At 43.4% G+C, this 17,557-nt stretch overlaps 1 protein-coding gene across 8 annotated transcripts in view; it reads left to right on the top strand.

Annotated features, from left to right (window-relative positions):
* Positions 1 to 17,557, top strand: part of VIT (vitrin) — a 77,682-nt gene that overhangs the window by 31,360 nt on the left and 28,765 nt on the right. For 4 of the 8 annotated variants that reach the window (XM_065589200.1, XM_024110864.3, XM_005296254.5 and 1 more), the window contains exons 6-12: positions 441 to 518; positions 4,559 to 4,639; positions 6,534 to 6,737; positions 7,543 to 7,593; positions 13,953 to 13,991; positions 14,094 to 14,150; positions 14,809 to 14,871. In XM_065589200.1, the coding sequence (XP_065445272.1) occupies positions 441 to 518; positions 4,559 to 4,639; positions 6,534 to 6,737; positions 7,543 to 7,593; positions 13,953 to 13,991; positions 14,094 to 14,150; positions 14,809 to 14,871 (573 nt within the window). The remainder of the gene's footprint in view (positions 1 to 440; positions 519 to 4,558; positions 4,640 to 6,533; positions 6,738 to 7,542; positions 7,594 to 13,952; positions 13,992 to 14,093; positions 14,151 to 14,808; positions 14,872 to 17,557) is intronic. The other 4 variants (XM_065589201.1, XM_065589202.1, XM_042848420.2 and 1 more) reach the window with 2 other exon arrangements.

A 17,557-nucleotide genomic window follows, 5' to 3' on the forward strand; every position in this document is an offset into this window, starting at 1 on the left:
CCAGCACACACACATGGGAGGGAGTCTCACTGTTATTATTGTAAATGACACATTAGAAATGATATATCATGAAACAGAGGTTTAAAAAAAATGATGTAGTTAAAGAAAGGGATCCCATGTCATGTAGCGCTTCTTGCATGAGTACTTCACGTGTTCCCCTTATTTAGATATTGGTGTATTTAGTGGAATGATTTTTAGACATTATCATGGAATCAAGGAGAACGGAGGGAATTACAGGGTTTGGTTCTAGGGCCTGATTCTGCACCATTACATTTGATGCAAATTTTGCCCTGTGAGAACTTGGAATTCTTTGGATGTCAGCTTGTCATGTGGGTTATATTTTAGAATTCACTGAGCTATTTACAGGACTGTTTTCCATTACATTTAAAAGGTTCCTAGTCCATATCGTTCTGAATCTGATATATTCTTGTCTTTTGCAGAAGGCAAACCAAAGAAAGGTGTGACATACCCATCAACTCTTGAATATTCTTCCTCAAAAAGCTCACCTGTTAAAGCAGGCAAGTAATTACAGTTGATGTTCCCTCATATTTTATAGGTATTAATAGTATTAATATATACATATATTATATGTATTAACAGATGAGGAAATGGTATAAAGTTTTTATTGCTATGAGTCAGAAATGCATCATCACTTGGTATTAGTTCCCAAATAGGTGTGAATACTTTATACAAAACCGTCACATGCTTTTCTCTAATATATGTGGCAACAAAGCCAGTTATTGTAGAACATTGTTATTTATTGCTATCTTTCCCCACAGACCTCTTTCCCCCAGTGCTTTTTCTTGCTTTAAGTCAGAGAATATGATTCTATACCATTTGCATGAATGAGTTTTGGATTCTACCTGTGGTTAGGGGGTGTATATTTGCCTTTTCGTCTGATGCTATTTACTCATCCCTCTTTGGGTGATCAACTGCATGGATAATAATACATACAAACCATAATAAATGTCAACTGACAAGAGCCCCAGCCTTTCAAAAAATGGCCAGCCTAGTGCAGTAATGGGCACCTTCCCTGTGGGCACCATTCTAACCTGCACTCTATTCTATGTTCCTGGTATAAAATCCATTGAAATCAACGAACAGTCTCCCATCAACTTCAATGAGCTTTGGATCAGGTCTTATACCAGTTAATCTCTAGTATATTGACTATTGTTAATGTCTTCGTCACTGAGGTGCAGTAGATATCAGCTCCTTGTTACACCAGTGTAATGCACATAGGAGCCACTGGGGTTGTAATAGAGGGTAGATCTATTGTTGATAAGTCTATGAAAATAGTACTGAATGGCCCCAGCCCTAATGAGACATCCTATTTGACCACCACATGTGATCGACTGTGTGAGATGATGCCTTGGGTATAGCCACAGCACTGTTTTATAGCACTATGTACTTTTCTGTTAATGATTCACAGCCTGCCAGTGTGATTTCTGAACCTTGATGAGGTTATCCACTACTATTTAGCAGTGCTACCATGTGGCTATTTTGTGGCTTCTCAATGAGTTCACGTGTTTATCGACGTGTACCTACATTCCAGACACATTCATGCTGAACAAATGTTTATAGCTACTAATGTTACCCAATTGCACATTATTGTATGAAAGTAAAATATGGGGGTTGTTATCCTCAAAGTAATGGGTTGTTTGGGGTTTTTTGCACAATTGCATAGTTACATTTGAATGTTCTAGTTGCTTGTATTGCAAACATATAGCTCAAAATCCATGCACTGGTTCTCAGCGCATTTTCACAGTACAAAAATAAGACTTTGTTTCTATCTTTTTCTTTTTACTGGATCGATGAAGTGTCCCAATTACAGAAATCTCAGGTCACATGTACACAAATGAACACAAGTGACTCGTAGCCTAAATGTTAAGCTGTATTGAGGACCTGTCAGTGTACCCCTGGAAGATTTTCAGCAGTTACTTTGTACCTACAAAGTGAGTTGCATTTGCAAATCCAAGTATTTTCACCACTCAGTGACTGATTTGCACTCACAGTCAAATATTTACAGGTGCAAATGTTCAGGTTTGTGCCTGCAATTCAAATAGGCCGGCCAAAAAAAAAAAAAGGCCTCATGAGCACATATGTTACGGGGACAAATCACACCCACAGAAGTGAGACCATGCTTATGAAAATGTGTCTCCTTCCAGGAAAAGGAAAAGAAAACCAAAAGACTTACCACAAATACACCCACTCATTGAGCCCCCTACCACAGCTGGGAACACCAAGGCAGGTGCCCCCACAGTCATGGGTTAGGACTTTAAAGCCTCAATAGGCTGCAATCAGTCTAACTCAAAATAATATTTCTGCTATTGGTGCTCTAATCACATCTCATAACAGAAATGAATACAAGGAAGCCTCATCCAGCCACTTCTCAGTTATACATACAAAATGTCAGTGGCCTCAGCCATCAGCAAACTATGGATGGCAGAAAATGTATTGGCCACTGGTCACTTGCTGTGGGTGCAGTAGCACAGTCCTTTGCTCACCCCGTTGCCTCCTGCAGGCTGCCAGCTGACTTTACCTGACTAGAAAATTGAACCCATTATCTCCAGCAGCTAGAGAGACTCCTTAGAGTAACTCACTGGTTGGCTGCCAAACTAGTCAAAACACCCTCTTCACACATGGCTGTCTATCATTGTCCCAATGTCCCTAGAGACTCATGCCACCTGATATTTTTTCTTTTTGCTTTTTAATGCAAGTGGCAGCCCCCCACCCCAAAACCTGTGCAGAGCAAGAAAAGTCTCCCAAGCTATAACTACTCACAGTTGGTACAAACAGACAACAGCTGCTGGTTTAAAAAAGAATCCAAATTAATGGGGAAGTTATAACTCTAGGGTCAGCTCTAAAATAAGACAGCACTGCTGAAAAAGAGAGAGAAAACTAAACACCAAACTCACCAGTAGTCACTCTGACTCACCAAAGCCCTTCAGCATGTGCTAAATTAAGTCAATCAGACCTATGTACATGCTGAAGGGCTTTGCTGAATCAGAGTCTTGGGGTTAATGGAATTTAGTATCTGGGCCCCTGAGTGATTTGACAATGTCAAGTGTGAATGACTTGTGACTGCATTTTAATTAATGACTGAAATATAATATACAAACTAGTACTAACCAGCCACTCTAAACACATTAAAGCCTTGGTCCTACAAATACTTTAAGTGGATGCAACTACTCATATGCTCAAAGGCAAGCACATTCAAAAGTGTTTGCAGGAGCAGGGTTTAAATGACTTTCAATAGCAATCAGGAGTCAAAATCCTTTGCAGTTTGTGCTCTTTCTGAGGCATCATGTTACTTGGAAGCAGAATCAACATAATGGTTTGTAAATTATCTGAATTTTGCTGTATTATTAGCCAAACCTTACATTTTATGCTTCAGTTCAAAAGTCCCAATGAAGCCCCTAGGAGTTTTGTCAGAGTAAAGGACTGCAGAATTTGGTGGGATAAGACTTGCATCAAGGAAGTAATAGTGTACTCCAATTCCAAAGTATACCATAGTCTAGAGCAGTGGTTCTCAACCAGGGGTACACAGCGGTCTTTCAGAGGTTACATCAACTCATCTAGATCAGTGTTTTGCAACCTGGGGTCTGTGAGCAGCAGAGGGTGGAGGGGGATTCACAAGTGCAGGGCTGGAGTTACAGGGTGGCAAGCAGGGCAAATGCCTGGGGCCCCACTCCACAGGGGGCCCCACAAAGCGAAGTTACATGCCTCAGCCCTGGGCGGCAGGGCTCGGGCCTCAGATTCCTGAGAAGGAGACAGTAGTCTGGAAAGGTTGAGAACCACTGGTCTAGAGATACCAATGTATTTGTCCCTAGACAATCTTGTGATTTATGCTCAGTAAATGGGAGAAAGAAGCAAAATGGTTTTCTCCTAATGCTACGTTTTTGAAAGGTGCTTGTGTAGAGACGCTCACCTCGAGTGCCTCCTTGCTGTGGGTGCAGTAGCACAGTCCTTTGCTCACCCCGTTGCCTCCTACAGGCTGCCAGCTGACTTTGTTGGGTCTTCAGTGGCTTGGACACAAAGTCCAAATAGAAGTCTAATTAATACCCTATTAGCTAGGGTCTTCAACCGCAGATCTGGGCCCTTCAAATTCAGCCATTTTTTCAACCTCCCAAACAAGCTCCATCCCCTACTGGGGGTTTATGCTACCCGACTTGTGACCAGTCAGGGAGCAAAGACCCACCCACAACCAACAGATCATCCCTTAAGGTACTTTGGCCAGAGAGGAGGCCCCCTCTGATCCAAGCCAGGAACTGCTCTGCTAAGGCCAGGCTGCTCCTTCTATCTGGAACAGCAGGGCCCTGATTGGCTATTAATAGCCCCTCGAGCCTTTGGAGGACTAGGTCTATAGTTTCCAAAATGGCCACTACAGAAAGTCCTCTCTAGACAAACTTAGAAGACCCACCTTCTTTGTTCTTTTCCTCTCAGCTTGCTGCTTCTTGGGACAGGGTGTGGTAGAACAGCTAGACACCCCCTCCCCCCCAGCAGGGAGCTTCATAGGCCAAACTCACCCCTTCACAGTGCTTTATTTTCCTTCATCCAGAATCTAAAAAGTCGGCACAAGATATAAAGGTTACCAGGAATACAGACATCTCTAATGCATCAGAAAAATCACCTGAACAAGGTATGGTCTGTGGCTCACAGCAAATCCTTAGACATGAATTAGCCCTTCAGTCTAAAAAGTCGGCATTTGAATTTGTAATGTATACCAGTCTACCTCTCCTGCAGCCTCTATTCTGGATTCTCATAGCAAGAGAATGAGCCTCTGCTTCTGCAAACCATCACCAAGGAGCATGCCAAGATAAAGAAGGAGAGGGGAGTGAGGATACAAGGGCACCATCACAACCTAAGCTTTGCATGTACCATGGTACTGCTCTACTGCAGTGCAATATTAAGGCCTACACTGTGGCTTTCAGCCACTCCCTTGCACTGGCAGGAGGTGGGTAGGAGCATCAGTGCCTGTACAGTAACTCTCAGAAGTATTGTAGCTCAGGTAGGCATAATGCTTCCAGGAGCACAGGATACGAACCCTCAGCAGTGTCCACTGCTACCTTCTTGCAGGGTGCAATGTGTTCTCCTCTTGGCCTGCCCAGCAGGAAGGACAGAGCCATGTTTCCACCGTCAACACAGTCCTTCCTAGCCCCTCCCCCGGGGGTTCTAGTATTGTTGCCGTCTTCAGATTTCCCTGGTTCTTGCATGCTGTGGGTACAAAGATCAAAAATATGCCTTTTCCCTAGCACCAGGTACAAAATTAGAGGGGAGGACTTGTGCCTGCTACCTTTTCCCCTTTACCACATCTGTGCATGACAAGGCACAATTCAGCTCTAAGGAAATTGTTTCTGTTAATTTTTCCAATTCATCTGTTTTGTTTTTCTTAGCTCTCTTTGTTACCCCTTTTAAGACTGTCTGAGGTTTGCATTTTTAACTGGCTAGCAGCAGGTAGTAATTAATCCAGCAGACCGTGTCGGGGATGATGCTTTCCAACAGGAGAACATTCCAGCAATGAAACACTAGGCTGTGCTGATGTAGCCATGAATGGATTGAATAATGATACACAGCCCTGTTTTAATTCCCATAATTTCTTAGGCCTTTCTTGGGGCTGTGAGCTAAGTGGAGAGGAACTGGACTGAGGGCAGTGGTGTGAAATGTTTGTTTCTACGGCAGTTTTTGTAGATAGACTGAGAGGGCAGAGTTGAAGGGTTTATTTTTAAAGCTGATGCACTGAAATATAAAAACACATAAAATCATTGCTTTTATAGTGATATTTAGGAGGCACATTTGGCAGCTCGCAAATTTAGAAGCATCTCATATTCCCCTCCATCATAATAGTGAGTATCCACACTTTAAAATAACAGGTCTGAAATGAGTAAAATTTAGAACAATGTAGGCCACCCCAAAATATTGTGCTATCACCACCTCACCTCATATCAGCTAAACAGGTTGTTGCTGTTCTGATCTTCACACAATTCCCTGAAGCATTTTTCCCTAGAAGTTGTCCATACGTCAGCAAACTTGCAGTACTGTGGTAGGTACCTCAGTTTTGCTCAGTGACACACTTAATGATTTTATAATACGTCAGGTAAAATGAGTTACATTTACATGGAGTTTCAAGTTGCCTTATCATGTAGAGAAGATATGCCAGTGCAATAGAAATTGACTGCAAATCAGCAGTATCAGGAACGTTGTGTTTTTGATATACTTGTCAGAGTCCTAGATTCTCTTGTGAAAGTGGAGAAACTGTAGGGGAGAATCAAGGGCATGAACGCTCCAGATTAATTCCTTGTAACTGCTTTCTGCAGAATGGTGTAATACTATGTCACATCAAGACATACGCTATATATCCACACAGCACCGAAGGCATGCATGTGTTTGGTGCTCATAGACATTTTCAGGGATGTGGCCAGAATGAACTTGGGCTACTTTGTTGCTCATTTTAAACAAGTTGACACCATTTATGATGTTTCTACATATGTCGTATCTAATTACATGATATATATAACTTTTAAACACACTTATAGCCGATGCACTCCGCAAAGAATATCAGACGTCTCCAGGACCGGTACCAGCTACACAAGTTACCACCACAATGCTGAAGCCCACCACGACTCCGGAACCCATCAGCACAACACCAAAGCCAACTACATTCCCTGCAACAACCAGCACTACAACTACTATTACTGCTGCCAAACCTCGATCTGCAGTGCATAGGGTCAGGGATATAGGTCAGTAGAATGAAGGGAGGGATTTGTACTGTCTTGTTGACCTTCAATTTTCCTAATAAATAATAATAATTAATAATATTTCAAGAATAGGTCTGATAGTCTACTAAACAAGGGCCAATCAAAATGTATTAAATAATACAATGTAGGAATATTAATAATGTATAAAAGAATCAGCAAAAAGGAGGGGTGGAATTAGTGTGTTCTAATATGGATTTCTGAGAGGTTACAAAGCCCATCTGGAAGAAAGTATGTTTCATAAACATAAACCACGTGTTATGTAAGTATAGACTGTAATAGGTAAAAGTGGCTACATTCATATTAGTTATCTATATATCAATATATATCTCAGGAGTAAGACGTGCTACTTATGGATACTACTTCCAAATAGATAAAATATAGACTTACATCTGAATTGCATTGTTCCACCCGAGTTCGGACCCTCCTCTGCCCACAATAAAATCATGATCATTTTCAAATGTGTTATTCAACAAATATTCCTTTGAATGATTTGGCCAGCTGTACAGGTGGGCTGATAATTCAGCATGCAGATTTGACAATCTTTTCATGATCACTTTCAAGTATATTACTCAAAATAGATTTTTTGCAATTACTTTCCCCCCCCCCCCCCCACAATCCTACTTGGACCCTAAAAAGGACCCTCAGCAAGAGCTCTCTACTATGGACTTTTCTGACCTGATTTTCCCTGGTCCTACCCCCACCCCCACTTTCATTCGTTAACAAGCATGGACATTGTTTTTATTGTTTAACACCTTTTACAGTTAGAAACTGTTTTGTTTCTGCCTAGGTCCTAGCAGCGTCCATCCAGTTTACTCAGCTGTGGCAGCTGCAGCATCAAGTAAGTACAGTGGTTGTGAGGAGTGGATAAAGTGCATATTAAAGCAGCAGGGTTGCAGAATCATTAAGGCTCAGATTTGCAAAACTGGAGTGAAATCCTGGCCCCAGTGACGCCAATGGCAAAACTCCCATTGACTTCAGAACGGCCAGGATTTCACCCCAGTTTTTAAAGTGGAATTTGGGGAAATCCTGCACAAACCTGGGTCAGCATTTCCAAACATGGGGGTCTGAAATGAATCATCTAAATCTGTATGTAAACATGAAAATAAACACACAGCCTAACTGGCAGAGATGCTGAGCACCCACAACTCCAGTGGGAGATATTGGTGCTCGGCATCTCTGAAAATGAACCACTGTTACCTAGGTGTCTAACTTGAGACACTTGTTGCAAGTTTCTGCCTTGGTAAATTATGGGCACTCAGTCTTCCAACACTTGAATTTTTCCAAGCCCCCTGAGCTACTTGATGCATATTTTCATACTGGCCCCTCTCGTCTTACACTCTCTCCCCTCACCCCACCAAAACCCAAAACTTTACTATTGCTCCGACATATGTAATTCAGACTGTGGGATAATTATTTAAAGTCACTCCCTGAGAGCTGAAAGCTTTGAAACACTGACTTAAGTTAGGCCAGGGCTGTTTGGAAAACCTCAGACCAAGGCCCAGGGTGTGGCATAAATGTGATGTTTTTCCTGGCTTTGCATTAGTGTTATTGACAACAGCATCATGTTTGGTCAAAGTTCCTCCTTCATCTTGATCCAAGAAACCTGCTTCCATTCTAGCCCACAAGCTGTAATACAAATATTTGAAGCAACTTGCAGTATTTAATTACTCAGCTGAGAAGAAAAAGAAACACATTTTCAAATGCTAGCAAGTTTCTCCAGACTGAGCACTGAAATCTGCCTTCTACTGAGTGAAAAGGAACCCGTGCTGTGCTCAGCTGTTACATCTGCCATCCTTTCCGAGCACCTTGGGCTTGGTTCTGCTCAGATACATAGGTACAACTGTCACTGAAGCCAATGGGAACCGTGTCCATATGTCTGAAAGCAAAACTGGGATGTTTTGTCTTGTTAAATAAGCTCCTTTGAAATTAAGAGTAGCCATTCGGTATCCTACCAGATGGATGCAATGGTTATCTGCTAGCTAATTCAAGTACTGAGAGCAAGATTCATTAAATTAAGTTGTGAATCCCACTGTATTACCACATCACTGAGGTACATCTTGAAAGCATTGGGGAGAAAAAAATAGGAAGGAGAGGAAAGATTTTGATTCCTTGAGGCATTTATTCTAATGTGCAAGTGTTCATCTCTAGGGCAGATTGTCATGTGAGGAGTTGTGCTGCAGTGAAAGTCCTTTATGGAACTCTGACTCAGTCTGGCTCTCCATTCTCTTCTACACCAGGGCATCTCTTCTGGGCCAATATAGTTCCACCTTCACTTCACCCCTTCATTCCCTTTTTGGGGACCTACAAAATGTGGTGGCCTTGTGCAGTGCCTGTGTGCTCTCTCCAGCTGGATTATGCTCCTGCTCTGCACAAAGATGGAAAGAGAGCCATAAATCCAGATACTCAAAAGGTATTTTGGTGTCTAATTCTTATTGATTTCACTTAAATACCTTTGAGGATCTGGGCTGTAGTCTCTTAGGGACAGATCTACAAATGTATTTAATTGTGCTAAAATGCAGATAGGTGCCTAGTGGGATTTTCAAAAGCACCAAACCATATGTCAATGGGATTAGGTGTCTAACTCTTTTTAGGCACTTTTATAAATTGCTCTAGGTGCCTGAATTCATCTTTAGGCACCTAAATAGCTTTATAAATCTGCTTTATAAAGCTTTATAAAACCTTTGTGTGCTTCTCCCTTTTCTGTTTCATGTTCATGCAGGGCAGGACACAAGTTAGACCACGTTTTCTTTAAAAAGGATGTTAAAAGCCTGTTTGAGGATCCCAAATCAGTCAGAAGATGTAGATTAAGGGTGAAATTCTAACCGCATTGAAATCAATGGTAGTTTTGTCATGTACTTCAGTGGGGCCAGGATTTCATCCTAAGACTTTAAAATGTAATGTATTCATGATTTTTATTTGTCTTTGATTAGTCTCCTGATCGCATTTTAGATCCAGGTTTCTTCTTAAATTTCTTGAATTAGGTTCCTAATGTGAATCTCTTCCCAAAAGAGAAAAAAGGCTATTCATGCAGAAAGATTATAAGGGCCCAGGGTATGAGGCGGTACCTCATTATGTATCAGTGTTGAGGACCATGGGAGATATCCTGCTGTCAGGAACACAATTGGGACCAAACACATTAATATGATTTTTAGGACATTGCCAAGCACAGTATTTAGACCCCAAATCTGGCCTACTGCATCATTGTTGTCATCTGGTGAGAATGTTTTCTGAATTCTAAATACTTCATTTAAAAAAAAATCAAACTATTGCCAAAAACATTTTTTTAAAAGGCCCCATTTTTGTCTGATCATCACAGATTCCCTCTCAGATGCCTCAGCCTTACATGCATTCAGTACTCACTTTTACGATGCAGACTGGAGCTTTTGAGGATGCCCAGCTTCACACCACAATCTGTCTGGTCCAAAATTTAAAAATAGTGAGATCCTGTAGAAACTGGAGAAGGAATCAAACACTCTCTTGTTTGTCCTGGCTAATGGGGACTCACATCTGACCATCATGATACATTGGTAACTTGCTTTCAAAAGGCACCTCCAGAGTAAACTCACTTGGAACACAACGTAGTTCAAACGATTACCACTATGGTTGCATCTAAAGGAAAAGATGCTTTGCCACTACCAACCACTGGTATTCGGAAAAGTTTACATGATTAAACCAAAGGTGATTTATGGCTTAGAGTCTCTCAGAAGAAAATACTCCTTGCTGCCCCTAACAGTCCTTGTATTTGTGCTTCCTTCCTTATAGTCTTCCTTTTTGGTTTTCACCTTGTTTTCCTTGTCAGAAAAACATGAATTAACAAATAAACCGCAATATAAGAGCCCCAAATGTTATATCTAAACATTGATTGTCTCAGTAGATGACATGTAATCAGGCAAAAAACAGCAGGGATGGGCCTGCTCCACTACAGGCCCAATCTTTCACATGATTTAGGCATGATAAGTACGGTTGCCAGGTGCCCGGTTTTTGACCGGAAAGTCTGGTTGAAAAGGGGACCTGGCAGTGTCCAGTCAGATCTACTGACTGGACATCAAAAGTCTGGTTACTGCGGGTGGGTGATTGGGGGGCGGGGGGGAAGCAATGGGTCATTAACCCACGTCAGTCCCTACTCAGCCAGGGCTGCCTCCTACCTGCATCTCGTGGGCAGTCAGGCTCTGTGACAGGGTCTGCAGCTCAGGAGCAGAGGGAGCCCAGCAGGGGGAGGAGGAAGGGAGGTGAAGAGGCTCCAGCTATGGGGATGGAGGAGAGCAGCAAATGATGCAGGGGAGAGACATGAGTGGAGGTTGGGCCTGGAGGAGAAGGTGGAGCTGGGGTTGGGGTCTTGAGGGAAGAGGTGGAGCAGGGAGTGGGGCCTTGGGGGAAGAGGTGAAGCAGGGGGCGGAGCCTCATGAGGGAGGGGTGGGGCAGATGGGTCCGGTTGTCGGCAATTAGAAAGTTGTCAACCCTAGTGAGAGGGCTGCCTAATGCATGAATGTCAGTGCAAGATGCATGATACTTGGTAGGCCTGAATTAGACACTATTGGAATGCACCTAATAAATAAATAAATAAGCATACAAATGTACATGCTGTAATAGGCCTTCTTACTCTGTAGGTATTTCAGTACATAGGCCTCTAGGTCAGATGAGAATTTTCCAGTAAGGCTACTTTTTATTCACATATTCCAGACAGGCTTTGTTTTTGAGTAGGTATAAGCCTTCCTAGAAGCAGTGGAGCAAGATGAGGGGACTAAGGCTTGGTCTACACTAAACCCCCAAATCGAACTAAGGTACGCAACTTCAGCTACGTGAATAACGTAGCTGAAGTTCGAAGTACCTTAGTTCGAACTTACCTCGGTCCACACGTAGCAGGCAGGCTCCCCCGTCGACTTCGCGGTACTCCTCTCGCCGAGCTGGAGTACCGCAGTCGACGGCGAGCACTTCCGGGTTCGACTTATCGCGTCCAGACAAGACGCGATAAGTCGAACCCAGAAGTTCAATTGCCAGCCGCCGAACTAGCGGCTGGGTATAGACGTACCCTAAGACCACTTGTCTAACAGTACCTACCAACACATTTGTGCTGTTGAAGAAGATCTCTCACCTGGCACTGGGGCAAAAAAACCTGGAGTTTATTTTTGGACCTTGGCTCTTTCCCAAGATAACCCTAACCACTTACTCCTCCAGGGACTGCCTGCTGGCCCAACTGCTGCCATTCCTGCAGCCACTTCTCCACACCTTCTGTACGCTGCTCTCAGTCTCTCTCTCACTCCAGCTCCCGTTGCTGTGTATGGTCTTGCAGTTTTTCCCACTCCAGCTCACAACTTTCTCTGCTGCTCAGCTGTGCTGGCTGGGTTGGCCCATCCATCTCCACCTCTGTGCCCTTGGTATATCTATCTTCCTCAGCAGCCACCATGACCTCTGGTTCACGCTCACACCATAAGGCTTGTCCCAATCACAGACTGGGATCAGTTTCCAGCCATGGGCTCCGACTAGCTCCCTGGCACAGAATGCATTTTCTTGATTCTAGGCCTAGATTGCAGTGTATTAGCTATGTGTTCTGCCTGGTCATATTTAATCAAAGCATCCCAGAGCTGGTCTGCAGTTACACATTTAACATTAATTCCTGACTTTTCCCAAAGCTCCAGTAACTGGACTTTACTGCCCTCGCTGCAGTTTGCAGTCATAGCACTCAGCTGAACAGGTCTGCACCTTGTTAACTTTTGATTGCTTTCTTCTGGAGATTCACTCTGTTTGACCGCCTGCCACCAGTTTGTCACAGACCTCTCCTCATGCCACAGCCCCCTGCTTGGTCAGTGCTCCAGTTCAATAAACATTCACTTTTTAGCAGACTGCAGTGGGGCAGGCTCCCTGGCTTGTCTTATATTTAAAAGAACAACCACCCTTGTAGGCACTGGAGCTGTAATTCAAAAACCCTCCTGTTTATCTGGGCTAATGAAGGCCAACAGAACTAAGCACCATTCTGAGGCATTGATAACATGTCTTCAGGGGCTAGCTTCCTCAAAACCCAGTGTAGTCAAAAGGATTATAAATACAGGGCCGGGCTGTGTTTGATCTTGGCATGGGCGGGAGTGAAACTTCCACCTTGCGCCCCGCCCCCTCACCTTGAGGCGTCCCCCCCCGCCCCCCACGGCAGCGCCCGCCCTCTGCCCGGAGGCGCCCCCCCAGTGGCAGCTCCCCCCCCCCAGGGAGCCGTGCGGCAGCTCCCCACCCCAGCTCACCTCTGCTACGCCCCCTTCCTGAGCATGCCGTCGATGCTCCACTTCTCCTGCCTCCCAGGCTTGCAGCGCCAATCAGCTGTTTGGTGCCACAAGCCTGGGAAGGGAGGAGAATTAGAGCGGGGGCGGTGTGCTCGGGGAGGAGGTGGAGCAGAGGTGAGCTGCGGTGGGGAGCCCTGCAGCAGCTCTGCTCCTCCCCCCCACCCTGAGGCACCCCCACGGAAGCTCCCCACCCCCCTGGCCCGGGGAGCCATGCGGCAGCTCCCCACCCTAGCTCACTTCTGCTCCGCCTCCTTCCCGAGCACACCGCCCCCGTTCTAATTCTTCTCCCCTCCCAGACTTGCGGCGCCAAACAGCTGATTGGCGCTGCAAGCCTGGGAGGCGGGAGAAGTAGAGTGGTGACTGCGTGCTCGGGGAGGGGGCGTAGGAACGCTGTAAAAAAAAATTGGGGGCACTGCTTTTTGGTGCCCCCAAATCTTGGCGCCCTAGGCAACCGCCTAGTTTGCCTAAATGGTAGCACCGGCCCTGACGATGAAGTCCTGGTCTTTGGCTGGGGCTCCTAGGTGATGCTGCATTCCAAATACTTAATAAGAACAATAAAGATGGGGAAAGCGTTTAAATAAGGGTTATACTAGAAACTAAGTCACAACCATAACTATGAAGTTGTTCCTGCAGCCCTACTGTCCTGTACAAGTAACATTTCTAAATGTAAAGTGGCAAATATTAATTAACCTTCTCAGTTAAAAACAAAACAAAAACCAAGAACTATATATTTTTACTTTGCCCCCAAAAGAAACAACTTAAATGTATGAACAATATGCACAAGCACACTGCTGTAGTATAAAGAAACTCCATATACACATCATTAACTCTGACAAGTGCAAAATGAAACTCACTGAAAATCCCAGATAATGGCAGTCTTGAACTAAACATAATCTAAATGACATTTTCCATTTTAATGCCTACTTAGGGCAGGTTCAGGCTGCACAAGGAAGAGGCCAGAATCAAGGTATGTCCTTAAACTAATACAGACTTAGTAGATTTTATAATTAAAACAATGAAAGCAATTCTATTTAAGTTCTGTGCACTGACCAATAAAATGTTTTCAAAGCATCCAGGGGCACTTCACCCTACGCAAGTATCAGAAATATTCCTCGAGCCAATACAGGTAAAGGCTTTAAGTAACTTTTCAAGTTTCTCTTTGTAGCAAATTATACCATTCGCATCTACTGAGAGTTAAATAATACAATATTATTTCATCTTCAAAGCTCTTTTACAGCAGTATGCAATGCTAACAAACACTGCACTGATTATTGCATGGGAATATACTTAATTAACAAGGGCTACTTGTTTGGATAAAGAACAAAGAAATGAAAATAATCTCATAATTGTTCTCTAAATATAATCTCAAACCATTCAACAAGGGCATGTTTGCTATTGCTAAACAGTCGGGGTTCAGGCTCTATGACCAAGTCTCAGATGTCTTTCAATCTGGGGTTCCAGGGCCTGATCCTGAGAGTCACTGAGTGCCCTCAGTGCCCAGCAGTCGAGTTAGTTTAGCACTTTGAAGGAGTCATTCTGTACCCTAGATTCAGGCCCGGTATAAGTGGGTACAACTTCACTGAGAAGCATCCACTTTCACTAGATCTTAATTTGACCCTTTGTCTCAGTCTTTAAAGGTACTTCTTTGTTTAGTTACTGTCTTCCTTTTCCATTTGTCTTCAAAAGAAATCAAATGAGTATTACTTTCAGTTCCATTGTACACCCTGTAATCACATTCCTCTGAACTAACCAATTGAAGTTGAGCCTTGTGTCAAATCACACAGGTATTCAACGCCAACAGCCTGTCGCAGCCTTCCGGAAACCTGCCGGGTCTCCAGTCCATCTCGGTAAGGTCTACTGTTAGAAATTGCCTAAAGTCCCCTCATTCCCTTTCATTTCAAATGTTTGCCCTTCAGGATCATAAGTAACATTTCATGCAATTTTCAGGGTGATCCCATGAGACACGTAGCAATTTGTCTACTGAACAGTTGTTACATCATGCCACCATATTTGTGAATGTGAAGCAAAGTACTAGCTCAGTAATTGATGTGCTCTAGTGTAAAGTTGTGTGAATTAATGTGTCCATGATGTTGACAATTTCTTTTGTGGGCATTCAAATGTATGTCAAAGAGAGCAAATGTCTGATGCTCCTTCCCCTTGCTTCAATCTTCCTCCCCTCCTTTTCCTCTTCCTTAACTTTTGCCCTGATATGTCCCCCCCGTCATACTTATTAGTTCTCTCCATCATATATACTCTCTGCCTTTTGTTTATCCCCTCACTCCTTTTTGTTCTCCCCAATTGTCTCTCATGCCTGCCAAAACTGGTGCGGGGAGGTGTGGAGAAAGCCTAGACACCAGCCCGCACTACCTGCCCGCATGTGCTTCTAGTGCAGATGAGCTACGTAGGGGGATGCCACTCACAGCTGTGCCCAGATTCTTTGATTCCACATGGATGTGACACCATGTGCGGGGGAAGGTTAGCTCAAAGGGGCAGAATTAAGACCAGCAGGAGTCATGTCATGGGGACTGAAGGAGCTGCAGGTGTTCCAGTCTGGGAGAACCTGTCCCTAAGGAGGAGGGAGCACGATGCTGAGAGTTGTTTGTTGTGAAGAAGGTATTTTATTTCTGCTAATATTTTTGTTCAAACCTCCTAATGTTTCTCCAAGGCAGTTACAAAACAGGAGTTCCATATCATGAATGACGATGTTGTTTTAATCACAAGGAAAACAACCAACCCCCCCAAAATCAACCCCCCCTTTGATTCTTGTTGTATTCCCAACAAGTCCCCATCTTCATCTTTTTCAACACCAGTTTTGGCATCTCAAAATTGTTGTTTCCAGCCAACTTCAGCACATGATTGAAGGGAAGCTACTGGCCCATTCCATGCTCTCTTGGAATGAAGTTTTGTTTTTCTTAATCACACAAGGTGAGCACACACTTCTTGTGGAACAACCAGGATCAGTTCTGCAGTCTTGGCCTGATGCCTGAGGAGTATTTTTGTCATTAGCCTACTCACACTTGTTTAAGCTGACATCCATCCAGATAAATCCATTTTCCTGCCAAGCTTCTTCCTACACTTCTTCAGGAATTTCATCTCCCCCAGGCAACTGATAATGACCAAACTCTTCTTGTAGTTCTTCACACTCTCAAGAACTTAAACTTGGGTTATTTAAAAAAAAGCCATACCCCATCACCACCACAAAATTGTTTATAAAGTACTCAAAATGCAAAAACCCTAATCTTGCTGCATTCCAAAAGTCAACAAATTGAGATTTCACACCCATTTGATCTTTTATGGGTAGGCTGTGTTATATTCATGGAATACACACAGAGAATTTAGATGAAAACATCAAATATTCTTCCTAGAAGGTTGCAATATAACACTACTTTTATTCTTAGACTACTGGACAACACACAGTAATTAAACACAGAAAGAGACAAAGCAGGCTGCTCCCTAACTCAGAGTCACTACTCACCCCACCTTGTTCTAGGCTGGTTCTTTCCAGACTGATTATTATCATATACTTCCCTACAGAACAACCCGAGCCTGCAGTCAGGACAAGGAAACCCCCACTCCCACTCTTAAAGTAACAGCTTGCAATTTCAACAAAGTCCTCAATATACCACAGATTGTTCAGAGCATACTGGGCATTCGTCATGTAATAAATCCTGGCTCCTTTCCAGAATTTTAATTTCTGTCTCTCAGGGATGTGAATTTCATCTAGAGCTTTCTTTATCATCCATCTTTTTATAATCCCAAGGAATAAGACATTATTGTCAACCTGCTGTTCTCGCTGAGATTTAAGGATTGCCCCATTTGCAATCAGCCCACTCAATTTTTGTCATTTATCACTTGTATATGAAAAAAAATGAGTGTTTGTAAAGGAAAAGGGAGGGACCACTCCTCGGTAGAAACTTGTTAAAGGATGTGAGCACTGAAACACTGCCTGAAGGAGCAGTAGACAGAGCTCAATCTGTTTGTTTCAAGAGCCTCACAGATCATTCCAAACCCTTAGGTTTGGAATGATCTGTGAGGCTCTTGAAACAAACAAACAATCTGTTTTGTCATCATCTGAGTGGAAGTATCTCTTAAGTAGAAACTCTAACCGTACTCCTCCTTGTTTTTGTTCTTGCATCTCGCCACATCTCAAATGCAGGGACAAAAATTTAGTGTTTCCTTTCTTGTGATTCACAACAAAAATACAGACCATCAGTGGGATGATCTTTACCATGTCAGAATCATTTGAACCACCTGTGCTACTGAAAAGAACCCATCTGTGGTGAGATTGAACAATCCAGAAGAATCAAAGAGCCAGTGCTCCATTCAAAAATACATGAAGGCTGGGACGTGGGTTTGAGCACAAGCATAGCCCTTAACAATGAGATGGTTATGGAAAGAAATATTTTGTTTGTGAGATGGGTACATTCCCTTGTACCAACTAACTGTCCACTTTTTCTTCAGCTCATCTTGCCTGGTCATAGTGAGTGTGGAAGGGCAGGTTAGTTCCATGTGGGATGCAGCTCCAATATGTTT

The sequence above is a fragment of the Chrysemys picta genome, chromosome 3 (assembly GCF_011386835.1).
Source record: "Chrysemys picta bellii isolate R12L10 chromosome 3, ASM1138683v2, whole genome shotgun sequence".
Classification (NCBI taxonomy): domain Eukaryota; kingdom Metazoa; phylum Chordata; order Testudines; family Emydidae; genus Chrysemys; species Chrysemys picta.